Consider the following 15,582-nt stretch of genomic DNA (forward strand, 5'->3'; position numbering starts at 1 on the left):
ACCCCCTTGCCCCCCCCCCCCACGCCCCAGTAACACACGTGAGAAGGAGGGAAGACTGTTGCTCAAATTGCTCTCTCTCATTTCGATTCTGTACCTTCCTTTATAGCCCCTCCAGGGACACAGATGATGATTACCTTGGGGACCCACGCCCAACAAAAAACCCAAAACAAGCCCAGGATTAACCCAGAGTCTACTGACATAATTCTAGGCTCATTGCTTACCCATATTTTGACTCAGAGAATACAAGGCACCCAATGTCAGTCGCATGGGATCCTGCATCAATCTAATCATTTTTGGTGTGCTGGAAGAGGAATCACTGGATACAAATAATTGAAATCAACAGCATGTGGAACGCCCCAGGCCTGTACCCTCACATACATCATAATATACACACAAAGATCCAGCTAAGAGTGTATTCTTATAAAAAAAAAGAAAAAAAAGGTAATGACCATAAGAAAGGCATGTACAAAGTGCTTCCTCAAAGACAAGACAAACTTTTAGATGTATTGGCCCCCCTAACACAAATTATGGAATTAACAGAGGATGCAACCCTCTCTGAATCGCAAGTCAATTTTCCTATTTTAAAGGGATGGGGTCTGCGAGCAATCTTTCGGCTGGGCAATACCAATGTGGCTATTCCATCTTAAAGAAGGAAAACAATACTAATGAGAATTAAACCCAGGTTGGCATGCAGAGAAAGAATTTGGCCCTAGGGCTGAAGGACAACGTTTCAGAGATCATTTTGTTAAGGATATTTCTGCATACATACAAACCTTCACATTGCTTGATAAAGCACAACAGAAGTTCAAAATTCATGGTCCGTTGATTTTTACCAGGGTCAGTTGAGGAAGGGCTTGCTCTACCGGCATGCCTGTCCAGAGCTCCAGCAGATTAACACTTTATTTTCCCAGTGGCAGACACTCAGCGGGGTACAATACAGGCCTCGAAAAATCTACTCGCCCAGCCGCCGGAAATGAGAATAAAGTTTTATCAGGGCAAGCTATTTTTTGGCACCTACTAATCCCATCTGGTGAGTAAACTTAGGCTGGAAAGGAAGTTGTTCTGTTCATTCAGAAAGTGAATGAGCAATGAAGATGCCATTAAATCTTGGTTTTATCTTGACACATTTGCTGTCTGTTTAAGGAAAGAGGTCAAAAGTCAGTTTGTCTGTTAGCTACTTGGAAAATGAGATTAATTTTTCCTTTCTTGTACTAGAGTTAGAGGGTTTTGTCAAGTGAGCTGTCTGAAGATGTCAGTTATTTTTCCTCTAACATAACATTTCAATAAATAGCCTGTAAATTAATATTACAAATATTTCAAAAATGGGAATTACAAAAAGGCGCATTTTGTTTGTAATTAAAGACGTGTGATGCAAACAGAGTTAAATAGAGGCAAAACAAACCAGAACACTTTACTTGATGAAGTGCAAATTTCACATATTTGCAGAAACATTATTTCCAAATATCATTGGTTGTACAACTATACAGTTATATCAGTAAAGCTGCATGTCAGTGGGAACGTTTGTGGCCATTTTAGTGTAAAATCTGATGATTACAAATGACAGTTTGCTACCACTTGATGCTTTAACTATGTATTTATTAAAAGTGATTTTCTTTTGAACATGATTTGAGTAACGTTCATGCCCCCACCCTGATGAAAATGCTGTACATGAACTAATAGGCAAGTCAGGGGTCATGGGTATCCTATATGTGGTTAGATTTGTATTATATATGAAAAAAAAGTTTTGTCTATTAAATGAAACAAAAGAGTTTTTTGTACAGCATGCTTGAACTCTCACATTTGAAGGTGCGGTCATATGTGATAATGAAGAAAATGGGACTCAATTAATTAAATGATTTGCCCATGATTACATCATTTGAAACCAGTTTATGGCTTAAGAACATTACAAATAGGACCAGTAGATTATTTAAAATCACTAGACCTGCAGGTCTAGTAAAGTTTTGGGGATTGTTCGATGCCTGCAATGGCATTCCCGGTTATACAGCATTTTCCCACAAAGGAACCTGTACAGAGGAAGGTACCAAAGATGCAGAGAATGTGGCAAATCTTATAGGTCACAGTAACTTAAAGAGTTGTTCCCCAATAACACTGGGAGGCAGGCTGTCCCTCTTTCTCCACAATTTGAGGCTAACCACTTCAGGTCAATGGGTTTTGAAAACCATTCATGTGTACAAGATAGAGTTTTACTCTCAATTAATTCAGTTAATTCCTCCTCGCTCAATGGTTTTCATTATGTTAGAAAAATAACTGATAATGAAGGAAGTTCAGGATTTCCTGTGCAAAAGGTGTGATTCGGAAAATTCCCATTCACACCCAAAGGTTTCCTCTGTAATCTTTTTTTTGGTCTGCAAAGTAGACAACGGTTATCATCCAGTCATAAACCTATAGCTGTTAAACAACTTTGTACTATACAAACATTTCAAAATAGAGGGGGATTCACCATTATGCTCTTCATCCAGGGGATTGGTTGGCAAATATAGACTTAAAGGATGCCTATCTGTCAGTCCTAATTCATCCATTTCCCACACACATTCTACAATTCATATGGAACAGAGAGAAGTACTAGTTCAAATCACTTCCTTCTGACTCTTCTCAGCCCCTCAGGGATTTCCCCAAGATGCTCAAAACTGTAGTTTCTCTGCTGAGATTATACAGAGTCAGGATTAGTCATATCTAGACAGCCGGTTAGTGATTGCCAATGCCAAGAAGTTATTACAGAGATACAATGGGTACTCACACTGCTAGAGGAATAAAAGTGATAAATTAAAAGAAGTTGGTTTTGATCCCTTGCCATGTCATTCAATTCTTAGGCTTCATAAAAGGCTCCCATAAATTAGCTCTTTTTGGTTTATTTGTTTTAAAATGGAAAAAAATCCCCCCAAAAAACAAGTGACAAAGCCTGGAACCTGCTACCACCTCATCCAAGACTGCTAAAAACAGAAACACAATTCAGGAAGGTTCTGAAGACTTGGGTATTCAGCACCCTAGACTGATTGTGCCTCTCTCTTATTTAGTTTCCCTAGGGCCCCGTCTCTACTCGATCCAACCAGCGCCAGGATGCTCCTTGCGGAGTGGCAGCCAGCGCTTTACAAATTCCACTTACATTACAAAGGGATTCGATCAACCACAAAATTAAAGTAACTCCCTCTTCAACGGTTAGCAAGGATAGTAGACCTATTGTCAGCATTCATTGCAGCAATTTTTCTAGCCCCTCGTCTGTATCAAGAACTGTAACACCTGAAAGCTCTTCATCTTCACAAAAGCCTCCCCTACTCCACATTAATTTCCCTGTTCATGGTGGCAAGAAAGGAGTTGGACTGGTGGTTCTCTGGGATGAAGACTTGGAATGAAAAATACATTTTTGGTCAGACCCCAGACATCATGTTAGAGCGAGATGTTAACAAGATGGGTTGAGGAGGAAGATGTGGTCAGGTTCTAACAAGGGGAAAATGGTCCAAAGAGGATTCGCAGTTTTACATAAATTGCTTAGAATCCACTGCTGGTTCCTGCACTATATAAAAAAAAAAAAAAAAGTTTGGCTTCTTCTCAAGTAAACTGTTGCATTATCCTTTGCATGGACAAAGTTGCATTTGTCTGATACATAAACAAATGAGGGGTCAAACTCAAATGTCTGGCAGATCAAGCCAAGGAATCTTGGCATTGTTGTCAAAGCAGAAGGATTTTACTCCAAGCAAAATATCTCCCAGGGGTTGCCAACTCAGTTGCGGTTTGCGGGTACAGGCTTCTGCAAGACAACAGCGACTGTTCTGCATATCCGAACGTTTTTGTAGAAAATTATTTTCCTTTGAAGTCTATTTCACAAAAATCTGTTTCCATCCCTTCTCAATCACAAACTCACTTCTTTAGCTGGAGACCGCATCCAGTGGTGACATTTCTACAACATTGGAACTCTATTCCAACATTTGTTCCCCCCCCCCCCCATATTGGCAATTATACCTAACACTGTTGCATGTCAGGAGAGATTTAGCCTCTTTAGTACGGATAACTCTTTTGCCCTCTCGGTTATGGCTCCCTCAACTTCTACAGTTCTCTGTAGACTTTCCAAGAATTTTACCCATTTTTCCCCCCTTCTACTCATGGATCCTCAGTTCACCCCCACAGACTGATTATCCAAGGCCATGTACATTTTATGGTATGGAAGACTTCAGGTCAACTTGGCATGTCCTGTGAATTTTACCATATGCACTGGGCTCCTTTCACTCAATTTGGTTATAAATACCCCTGGGCTTGCTGGTTTGTAGAACAGGAGATTGAACTTCTATCTATCTGCACTTCCTGTAGAAGAGGCGATTTTATTTTGTTTTCCTTTTTTTATCTCAGGGATGGCTTATAGACCAATTAATGTATACGATATAGATCAGCAGTTTCTTCAGGTCACATACAAGTCAAAGGAAATCCAGTGGGTAAACAGTTTCTAGTTTGTAGTGCATTAAGACCTATTTGCCTTAAAATTCCACCAAAACTGAAGTACTCAGCTCTATGGAACATTAAGGTAGTGCTAGATTTGTTACTCTCTTTGCCAAGTAACGAGTTACTTTCACCCAAAAAAGTATGTATGTATTATATATATATATCAACCAGACTTCAGTGCTTGTTGTCATTTAAGAGTGTTGTTTCGGACATTAGGGATGTGGATAACAAATGCTTTTTCTCTACAAGGGTAACTTTCTATATTACATGACAATCAAATGCAGCTTCAATGTTCTATCCAGCTTTACATGATTGCAAAAAAACCTTTGTCTTGTTTATGATGTTATGAAAACCAAACTTATGTTTTCCATCCTCCTTATACCTTTCAGTTGCTAATATCCCACACAAAACCACACCAACTCGTTTCCCCTTCTACTCTGGCTAGAGGCAGGGGGGTCAGATGGAACATAGCTGAAGCAGGCATTAATGCTTCCTTTTTTGGTGCCCATTTGATCAGAAGGATTACAGAATCCAAAGTTTTCATTGCATCCGATTGACTGGAGGTCATTCTTAAAGCAGCAGATTGGTCGAGAGAATCTACTGAAGAACTTTTTATGTTCAAACGATTGCTCATGTATCTTGCAATGTAACGCACAGCTTTGAACTGGTCATAATCGAGCCTTCTGGTTTGTATTAGATTGGAACTCTCCTCCTCCAATGTGACAGGATGTTTAGATTCTATTAAAGACACTAAGGCAAAGAATATTCCACCCACCTCTTACCGGTCATAATTATTTTCTCTTTTTCAGTTTGAACACAATACAGTGTGTTACTGGAGAGGAAGTTCCGTCAATGATCATTCCTGCACCCTATTCCTTCAGGGTTGGACTTTTCAATTCAAGACTCTTATGTTTTCACAAACTGTTTGATTGCAAGAAAGTTGTTACAAGTTTTCTAAGGATTAACTTTCAGTTGTAAACAAAAAGGAGGTTTGTTGCTCAGTAGAGGTGGTTATAATGACCAATGGCAAGATTGGTGGTGTGAGGTCATCAAGCACACAAATGTTGACATAAGCTCATATGTATGATGTAATGTTTTTCTTTAATCCATTTGCCATAATTTATTTTTGCTGCTAGATTTTTGTCAGTAAACAAAACCTGCCCGAATCTTCGCCCCTGTGTCTTTAATTCAATCCAACCCTCCTGTTACATTAGTGGGAGAGATTTCCATCATCTACCTGGATATCAGAATTACACTATTTGCTAAAAATATAACTATCTCAAAGCATTAAGAGCAGAAATATCTTCCAAAATAATTTTACTCAAATCCCCAAAGTTATAGGCTGGATGTTGCTGAAAGTTGTTAGCTCAATATTCTCTATATTTGCACCCCCACATAATCTCGACCTTTACATAAGCCCAACTACACTATCCACATCATCTAGATTCCTACATAAAATAAATAGTGAAATACAATTTCAGCTTATTTACAAGTGCCAAAAATAAATCCTAAGAACTTCGTCAAGTGTTGCAGGCACTAATACTGTCCAGTGTTGAATAATGACCTTGGCCTTTGGAAGCAGCAAGCAACTCAAGACAGTTCTAACACATTTTACTCCATCTTCTTGTTGGGGAGAATGGTGGCCGTCATGGAAGGTTGTATTATGGAACAACTCAGGGAAATACTCTGCATGCCTTTACCATGCATGTTTTACCCTGCATTTTATTAGAGCGCATAAATAGGCTTTACCACGGTGTGTGTGTGTATATATTATATATACACACACACAGTGTATTTGTGGGGAGAGGCCCCCACACACCTGAACGTACCTTAAGTGCATGGTAAAGGCATATGTTGTAGAACCATATGTGTTCTAAAAACATGGGTGGTAAAGATACAATGTGTAAAAATCTCATTGTAAAGGCTGTTTCCCATCATGGACTAGGAGCACAACATCAACACATGGAGAGGACATCCAAAGTGGGCTTTTTTTGTATAGTATACTGCTAATAATCCTCTGGCAGACAAGAATCAAAAGATAGTGGGTTCATATGCACTAGGTCACACTATCAAGTGGAGATTAATCGGAAATTTACTGCCTTGTTGCTTCTTATGTTGAGAGCATCTGTATCCGTGCGTGAAATGGATAGTAACAAACTCAAGAAGCATGGAAGACCATTACAACAAGCCAACTAGCAGTGGCAAATACAACAGATTAAAAAGTAGCTACCATGGTTTCTCGTTTAAAAAATAAATGGCACCAATGGCCTAAAAGGATGTAAAACAACAGTTCTACAAACTATTTAGATGCTATTGTTAATTTCCGGGGTATACTGTGTACTTTTGAGCCTCAAAACACATGGATACAAAATGGGAAAAAGAACACCCAAATAGAAGTTGTGCTTGCTGTTCAGTCAGTTTTACTACTACCACCGAGTTAATGGCAAAAGGGAATGCAAACCCCAAGCAAATATACATTTGAACGCCTGTTTCTAAGCGCTAGAGTATAAAATAAGCAACATCTTTTGCTCAAGTTTCTCCACAATTACCAGGGCGCTGTAAGCAACTTTCGTCCCTCACCTCCAAAAGAAGTTGAGCCACAGACAAAGAGGGCAGAGGCAGACGGAAATTGCGTCTGTGCATAGCGTATGGTCACAGTAAGTGTCCTTGGCATAATGTCTGATACTTTCCCAATTTCTTTATTGTCCAGTAGCCTCCAGAGAGTCTATTTAACAGCAGCTTCGTAAAAGCATACTGAAACTGAAAATATCGGCTGCACAAGAAGGCCGAGCTTGCAGGGTCATGAAATATGCAAAGTGTTCAAGGGGAGGTGCATGCTGTGGAAGAGAAGCCTCAAGGGGAGGGTGAGCCTTACATTCTGATCATACAGTTAAGAAGGAAAGCCTAATGTCTTCTTTTTCTGGTCACGATAGGGCTAATTAAATTCAATTCAAGTGACACGCCCTGCTCGGGCACACCATGCAACAGAGGCCATGGGCAGAACACCATAATGTGGGATACATTTTAACTATTGTGTACATATTTTAAAAGTAATGTTTTCAGTTTAGTAAGGTCTAACAGGAAACGATATTCCACATGCCGTTTAATTCAGCGAAGGAACCTACACGGATTTATTTACCAACATAAGATGCAGTGTATTACTCCACAGAGGGAAATTATGTGGATGGTTTCATTCCATAGAGGGAAATAATGTGCAGGGTATCATTCCGCAATATAAACGACTGTGGAATTATACTCAGCAAAAAACGTGTACTCTCTCAGCCATGAAAAATAAACATGCACGGTCTGCTCAAACAAAAACAATTAAATGTAAAAATTGTATTCAGTAATAAAAAGGTAATCTGCGTCGTTTTGTACATCAACGGGCTGAAACGACCATGTTAAGTTATTAAAGAATGAATGCATTTTTAATTAATGAAATTGCGCAACGTATTTTATCACCGATAATGTAATAAACATTGTTTTAGTTAGCAATGGGCCACTAAGCAGTTGAATTCACTAATGAAAAGGCACGTCCTGTAACATAGGATAAAAATAGCAATTCCAGGAACAGAATTGCCTGCACTGTTTATTCAGCAACGAAATAGAATGCGCACACAACTAGTCAGCAACATAAAGGAATGTGCACGTTTTGCCCCCCATAATAGAAAGGAGGGGGGGGGGGGCTTATTTGCTTTTTAGTAATACAATGGGGGGGGGGGGGGGAGAGAGTATGCCACCAAAAGGAATTTGCGCCATTGCATTCACAAATGGTAATTCCTACCCGTGTTCTATAACATTCTAGTGAAAAGCTCTACTTCTCGGACGAGTTTTTAAAAAAGAATGAAAACCAGTTCATCATTTGTCAATCTTGGTGACGAGGCACCCAAACCACCTATGCCACTTTATCGGCCCTTCCATATCAAAACTTCTTAGTTAAAAAAAAATTATGATTTTTTTTTTTAAACTGAGATTGCCTACAATGTGCGCCACAGAATATGCGCCCCACGGGTGGTAGGAGATGGAAGAGTGGCGCCTCTGCGCTATTGGGGCGCGAGCACAACCCTTGTGCACCCCGGGAAATGTCTGGCGCCAGCGCCAACAAGATTATCAGCACTCAAAACATCCCAAGAATGAGGAGACGCCCCTCCCAGGCCTCCTGCGCGTCCCACCGCACAGCCGCCGACAGAAACCCCCAGTCCAGCGTCAGTGCACGCGAGAGCGCAAACTTCTTTAAAGTCGACGAAAACAGCCCAAAGTGAAGCAGCTGAGCCGGGATCCCGAGTCCGAGCCTGGGACGGGTCTCCGGAGCCAACTGGAAGTAAACAGTGACGGGCGGAAGCGGAGCCGCTTGGCCCACAGATGTCCGAATGGATGAAACGCGGCTCGGCTTCACAGAGGAGAGGGGCGCCCCGTCCGACAAAGGACTTCCGCCGCCCCCGCAGGCGCCCACCCATGCTGCGGCGTCGACCTACCTGGCGATGGGTCACACGGCGACAGCGCCCGTGTCTTGCCTATCCCGTGCGCCGCTTTGTCTCTTCGGGATCGTCGGTGCGGGCGGGGCTCGGACTTGGGAATGGGAGGTGCTGGCTGTTCCCTGAAACTATCCCGACAGCCGTTCTCCAGCAGGAGGCTCCTCTGCGCAGGAATCCGCCCAGTGCCTGGTCACCGGAGTGGCACAGCTCAGTCAGAGCAGAATCCGCAGGCAGACGGAGGGCAGCTGGGAACACAGGAAATGAATGATCTCGGGCAAGCAGGAGGAGCAGCTGGGCCGAGAACAACCAGAGAGCAGTGACTCAGTGCCTCCCCGCTGGCACACCCTTTCAGGTGTGTATGGGCTGCTCTGCCCCTCCTTCCTGAGCCTCCGCCCACGCCTCAGGGTCCTGCCCACCCGCCGAAACTCTGCTCCGTGGCCTTGCAGGCGCTGTCCATTGTCACCCTTCGCTAAGGGCCGGTGGTCCCTCTGTGCCGTCGTCAATCTGTAATGCGACCAAACTGGACCTAGGCCCATTGTTTTACAAAATACCGAATTTTGGTGAGTTTTTATCCACAGCAACGCTGTCCACTTTGATTTAACATGTTAAATATTTTCTCATTAAAACTTCTGAAGTTCATTTAGCGTGTGAGTTGTGGGTTAGGGAGACTTCTTGGGTACAGGCCTTTGCCACACCTGCTTCAGCGGGGAGTTTTTTCTGGAAGTCTACTCCTTCGCAGAGCCCCCTCCTCGCTGCTTCATCAGTCATTAGAGATTGTAGTGTTGTGTGAGTTAGTAATGTGGGAACCCTTTTAGCTTCTGATGGACTCTTTAGAACTGTGAGGTAAGTGTTAAGAGTGTAGTGAAGTGAATGCAGGTATAGAATGTTAGGTTCCCAGTTACACGCAGATGAATAAAAACGTGTAATACTAAGCGCTGTGTGTGGCGGGTCCTTAGACTGGAAAGGACGCTAAAACTGGTGACGAGATAGGGGATAAGTAATGCGAATATTGACAGTTCTCAGAGGGATTGCCGTGGTCCAGAAAACTGCTTGTGCATGAGACATTCGAGGTGAAGAATCAACGTTTGGCAGTGGCGGCTGGTGACATTTGAAAGTGGTAGGGCGTAACATTTTTGTCATAATGCACCGCAGCGAGCAAGCGTAGCGAGTGAGCCGGAACAACCTACCGCGCACTGCAACGGGATATTAAGCGCTACGTGAGTGACACAATACGCTACCTTATCTCTTCCTATCCATCACTAACCCATCTCTCCTCTGCTTCCTTCCCTCCCGCTGTGTTGCCGCACCTCTTTGTCATTGTGCCTCTCTAGCCTCCCCCGACCCTCTCGTCCTCTCATCTCCCTCTCTCAACGCCCTTCTCCCACCCTTCACTCTTCTCATTCACCCCTTCTCACCCATCCATCGCTTTATGTCACTCCTGACTCACTTTTAACCTTTCCTCTCAATGTTCCATGGCGTTCTCCGTTTCAAGCTTAGTTTAGTTTCTTCCCTCTTTCTCTGCCCCTGTCCACCCTCCTCTTTGTCTTTCCCTTTTCCATTTGACCCCCGTCTAGTTTTTATTCTCCTCTATCCATGTTGTCCCTTCCTGCTCACCCCTGTGTCACTTTTCCCCTCTCCAAATGTAACTCTTACCTCTGTGCCCGTCCCACACAAGCGGTTACTCGCCCACAGTCCACTGCGCCAGAGCCTCAGAGGTGCCATACCATGGTACCGGGCGCCATCAACCAGGCGCGCAACACCCATTGGACTCAAAGGGCTTCAGCCCCCCCCGTCGTGTGCGGCAGCCCGGGATGAGACACCTTCCCGGGCAAAAAAGCAGCCGCACCCGAGCACTTCACAGGTCTTTAAACGACCATTTGCATGTTAATGAGGCCTTGCTGTTGTTTCACCCCTTCTAAGAGCCCCTACAGCTCCACTCTGCCTATTGCTTAAAGTTCAGCCCCCCCCGAAATTTTTGCTCAGCCGCCCCCGAAATTTGGCTCTAGTTGCGCCTCTGCCATCAACTTACATATTACTTTCTCACAAACGCACGTCTTAAGCGCAGTAACCCCACGTGCTGCCTCCTCCTTAAGGCAAAGCGCACAAACCACCATAAAGCTACTACTCCCCCACACTACACGCAGAGACACTACACTGGTCACTATTATATGGATATGGATTATTATTATAAATCCCCGTCACCACAGAACTCAAGTGCGAAGGTCCACACGTGGGCAGCTCATCAAATCCGCGTTTCTTTCTATGTATTCTGGGACTGGTAGTGGCCCTGTATCTCTAATTAACTGGGACTACAAATCCCAGAATAAAAAGACTAAATTAAAACTGTGTGCGCGCCTAGAAATGTGAAACTTGTCAGCTCCGCAATCTTCCACCATGAAAGACACATGACCCTGACCCCCCTCCCGCTCCCCAACACCCCCCACCCCTGCCTTCCGTGGAGGACCTTTGCATCAGCCACCTTAACCCTCACACACTTTCTCCCTATACTCATCCTCACCTCGCCAGAGAAACTATTCAACGTCTCTTCAACAAAGACAGGAGTAGGCAGACAATAGGACGCTTGAAGAGGAGCAGGCACACAGGAGAAGTGTGAGGGATGCGAGACGTGCATAATTTACTGTGACACAGTCCTTGCAAATTTACAATTAAACGCACACTTCACATACCAAATCTCGGTATGAATCTCAAATGCAATACCGATATAAACACTGTACGCACAGGCGATCAGCTGATCAAAATGCCAAACACGTTTGTCTCCCTATCGACTATCAACTGGTATATATTTGATCCTGGTGCAGTTAGTGAAAAGTAGTGCACAGCATACTATGAAAAGTCACGTGGCAAAAGTTAGCACATATCTAAATCAAAACAATCCAGGATGCCATACACACGCCAGATAACATTTCAACACAATAAAATGCCATTTACAATTAATTGGGCGATACTGTGGGATTTCACTGCTTTGAGTAGTTTTGGAAGTGGCAGTCCGAACATATTTCAGAATATTTAAAATACAGAGACAGTCAAATATTAAGTGAAGAATCCAAAAATTAATCCACACCAATACTTACAATAACGGGCAAATGTGACGTTATTCACTCAAAAAAAGATATTGGTTCTGACTGAGCAGCACGCATATGATAAAATCTCGCTTTTCATTCCAGTAAATTTATCACTGAAAACCTTAAATCATTTCTAGTATCACCACCATACGAGTGAATACATAAATGGTGGTACTTTTGCCACATCGTGTGAAGAGTAAATCAAAACTGCAGCATTAACCCCTCACTTTTTAACTCTCGCACCGCAGGCAAGCCCAGCAGCCTTTCACCGTGAAAGGCTGGTAAGAGGAGTGCTAGTAAGTGTGTGGGATCTCCGAGTGCTGAGAGGAGAGCAGGTGGTGAAGGGCAGCACTGAAGCAGATCTTGGAACAGATGGGGGGGGGGCAGAGGGACCCAAGTCTGCAACGTATCCCCCTCCACCCAAGCCGGGGGGGGGGTGTGGGGGGGGGCGAGCAGTCACGGGTTCCCTGTTGGGCTTTGCATTGCATCCCCAGGGGGTTTGGATAAAGGAGCTCTTGCCTTTTCAGCAAACTCTGAGACTTGCACACTTGTGTGCACCGGCAGAAATCAAACGCCTCACCCCTCTGTGCAGATAGACAAGCCTCACAAAAACAGCCCCGGCACTCCAGCGATCAGCGCAAGGCTGGAGACATTTATAGAGGCACGGCATCTTCTATTTTATTTTTCAGACACGCTTTTCGTGCACTTTTGTGTCCCACTTGTGCCCATGTTTTAAAAGCTTTGCTGAACATCTTTCACTGTCAGCTCACTTTCCATAAGAGCAGTAAGAAATGCAAACTTAGATGCTATCTGGTTTGGCTGTTTGAGACCCAAAAAGGAATTTTTCTACGTTCTCCCAATTTCCAGACCAGCTTCTTATGAAATGTATAGTGGCTTCGAAGGAACGTCGACCAAAACGTAGGCAGATAAGCCAAGAGGCATATCAGATAGCTGGCCAGACGGCTGGCCTGGAGACTGGAGCAGAGAGTCCGATTCAAGCTTCGAATCCTGACTCTAACCCTGACGGCCCCGGTGACCTTGGTCAAAGCACTTACACTCATCACCTTTGAACGTTCTAGAGGGCTCCGCCAACCTGCATGTCACTGAAAAGTACTCCAGTAGCGTCACGTTATACAAGCCCCATAGACCACACAATGCTTCTTTTATTACATAAATGCAGCGGCGGCCGGCATCCTCGAGGGAGGGGGTGGGGGCCGCGGGTGGGGATTAAAACAATTAAAAATAAAACATACGTACCTGAGTGTGTTGGGTACCTTACCGCCTCAGCTCCTGGCCGGTCACGCTGTACTGGTGCAGCGGCGGTTGGGTCCACGTGTTCCTGCTGCAGGAACAGGAAGTAGCCAGCAGGCAGCTTCCTCCTCATCGCAAGTCAATCGCTGCGCAGGCGCAGCAGGAGAGCGCCCCAGCCGGGACATTTTCTCTGCATAGAGAAATAGTGTGTGTGGGCGGTCCTACGCGAGGGCAGGGGGGAGTGGCTTACCCACACTGTTGTGGGTACTGACTGTTTGGTCGGCTCAGGGCAGACGGCCAAACAGTCAGTATCTACAACAGTGGGTAAGCCACTCCCCCCCTGCCCTCGAGCACGACCGCCCACCCTCCCGCCCCCAACCAAGCACAGAGGCACTTCTGCTTTCTCGCAATGCGAGAAGGCAGAAACATAAATGGTCGTTTTTACCATTTATGTTTCTGCCTTCTCGCACCACGAGAAAGCAGTGGGGCAACGCCCCAACGCCCTAATGGGGGAGCCGCCACTGACGTTTGGTGTATGTAGAATCAAAGCACAACTCCAGCCAGTGTGAAGCATTTCAAGATAATGAAATTACACTGAGAAGTCTACACATCGTTGGGCAAGAACCTGCTCGTAAGGCTGTAAAAAGGTGTATATCGCTACTACGCAACCTAAAGCTATAGATCATATGGCGTGATAATGTTAAAGGTGGATACAACCATATTTTAAAAGAGCAGCACATAGCGACTGCAAATTGCAAGATAACGCTGCCATCAGAAGCGCAGTGAGGCAGTTATCAACCTGATGTCCGTACAAGAGATGCCTAAAAGCAAAGCAGAATGGGAGGAAAATCAGTGGGAAGAACTCACCAAGGCCCTAGCGACCCAAAACCAACGTCTGTTCTGGAGGATAGTGAACGGGGGGTCGGGGAATTTACAATCGGCACTAGAGCCCAACATTGCCCCAGGGGTGTGGCAGGCTCACTTCCAGACCCTATACAGTTCTGAGCCGGGAGAATCTCCTGCTGCTGTTGAGGTGGGCTGGCCGGACTGTGAAGGGGAGCCAATAACGCTGGGCGAGGTCACCGCTGCCATCTCAGGACTGGCTTCTGGAAAGGCGCCGGGACTGGATGGATTACCAGGGGATATGTTTAAACAGGAGCCCACTGTTTGGGCCCCTTACCTTACCGCCCTTTTCAATGGAGTTCTTGGTGGCATGGAAATCCCTAGTACTTGGCTGGGGGCAGAGGTGGTCCCCATCTTTAAAAAGGGCTCGCCTCTCCTCCCAGCCAACTACAGACCAATCAGTTTAATAGACGTGGCACAGAAACTGTTTGGTAGGGTGTTGCTGAATAGGCTCCAGGACTGGATGGAGGAGGTGGGTGCCCTTAGTCCCTACCAGGCGGGATTTAGGAAGGGGGTATCCACAGTGGACCAGGTTTTCAGATTGAACCTAATCTATTGGAGGACAGCAAAATTCGAGGGCGGTAGTCTGTACACAATTTTTGTGGACTTACGGGCCGCCTTCGATCTGGTGCCCAGTGTGAGAAAGTGGCTCTGTATATACTGTTCCCTAATAGGTACAGGGTGTACAGAGTCCACAGTCCCCCAGAGGCTGATAGAGGTCAAAGTTAGGTATGACCTTACTCTCAAAAGTGGTAGCTTGGTCGAGCAGTAAGGCAGTACCAGAGGACAGTGTAAAGCATTTATTGTACACACTCAGTCAGCAAATGGTTTCACACACTCAATAACTGAACTCTAGGCCAATGGTTTATATATATAAAATATATGCTTGTTTTATTTTTAGAACCACAAAGGGAGTAAAATATACTTTCTCAGAATGAGAGGTTGAATATAAATACTTTTGTCTTAGGCAATAAATTTGTGTAACAGTCACAGTTGGTTGCAATAAACAATCCTATTTCCTAAACATAACAATGCATTGAGCTCAATGGTAAATTCAGGTTATTTGTAATAAATTACTTTTCAGATTACTTTTGGAATTCCAGGTCTGGCTCCTAGAACCAGCCTGGGGTCAGTATTCAGAATCAAGTGATGAAAGTCGACTTAATAACTGTAATGATTTTTAAATAATATTTAGCTATTTCAAAAGTTAGCACTTAGAAAATATTTCACAGAAAACATTCAATGGATCTCTATGGCAAGAAATTCAAATTGCAGGTAGAGTACTTTATCGTTACTTTAGTAATCCAGGACTGGGTGCCTAGACCCAGGACTGGGGTCCTTATCAAAAGCAGGTAAGTAATTTCGTTTGCAGAAATGGTACGATTTTAAAGGAATATTTCAAATTTGCAAAAGTAGAC

General features: G+C 44.2%; 2 protein-coding genes across 2 annotated transcripts in view; one reads left to right on the forward strand and one right to left on the reverse strand.

Annotated features, from left to right (window-relative positions):
- CTNNA1 (catenin alpha 1) overlaps positions 1-9,272 on the reverse strand; it is a 282,300-nt gene extending 273,028 nt beyond the window's left edge. Inside the window, exon 1 of the mRNA XM_085617884.1 lies at positions 8,928-9,272. The gene's annotated coding sequence lies outside the window, so the exon portion shown is untranslated. The remainder of the gene's footprint in view (positions 1-8,927) is intronic.
- The window catches only part of LOC146810862 (uncharacterized), a 300,207-nt gene that overhangs the window by 32,742 nt on the left and 251,883 nt on the right, over positions 1-15,582 (forward strand). Inside the window, exon 2 of the mRNA XM_085615008.1 lies at positions 9,314-9,487. Coding sequence (XP_085471134.1) covers positions 9,314-9,487 — 174 coding nt within the window. The remainder of the gene's footprint in view (positions 1-9,313; positions 9,488-15,582) is intronic.

This window comes from Triturus cristatus, chromosome 7, assembly GCF_964204655.1.
Source record: "Triturus cristatus chromosome 7, aTriCri1.1, whole genome shotgun sequence".
NCBI lineage: Eukaryota > Metazoa > Chordata > Amphibia > Caudata > Salamandridae > Triturus > Triturus cristatus.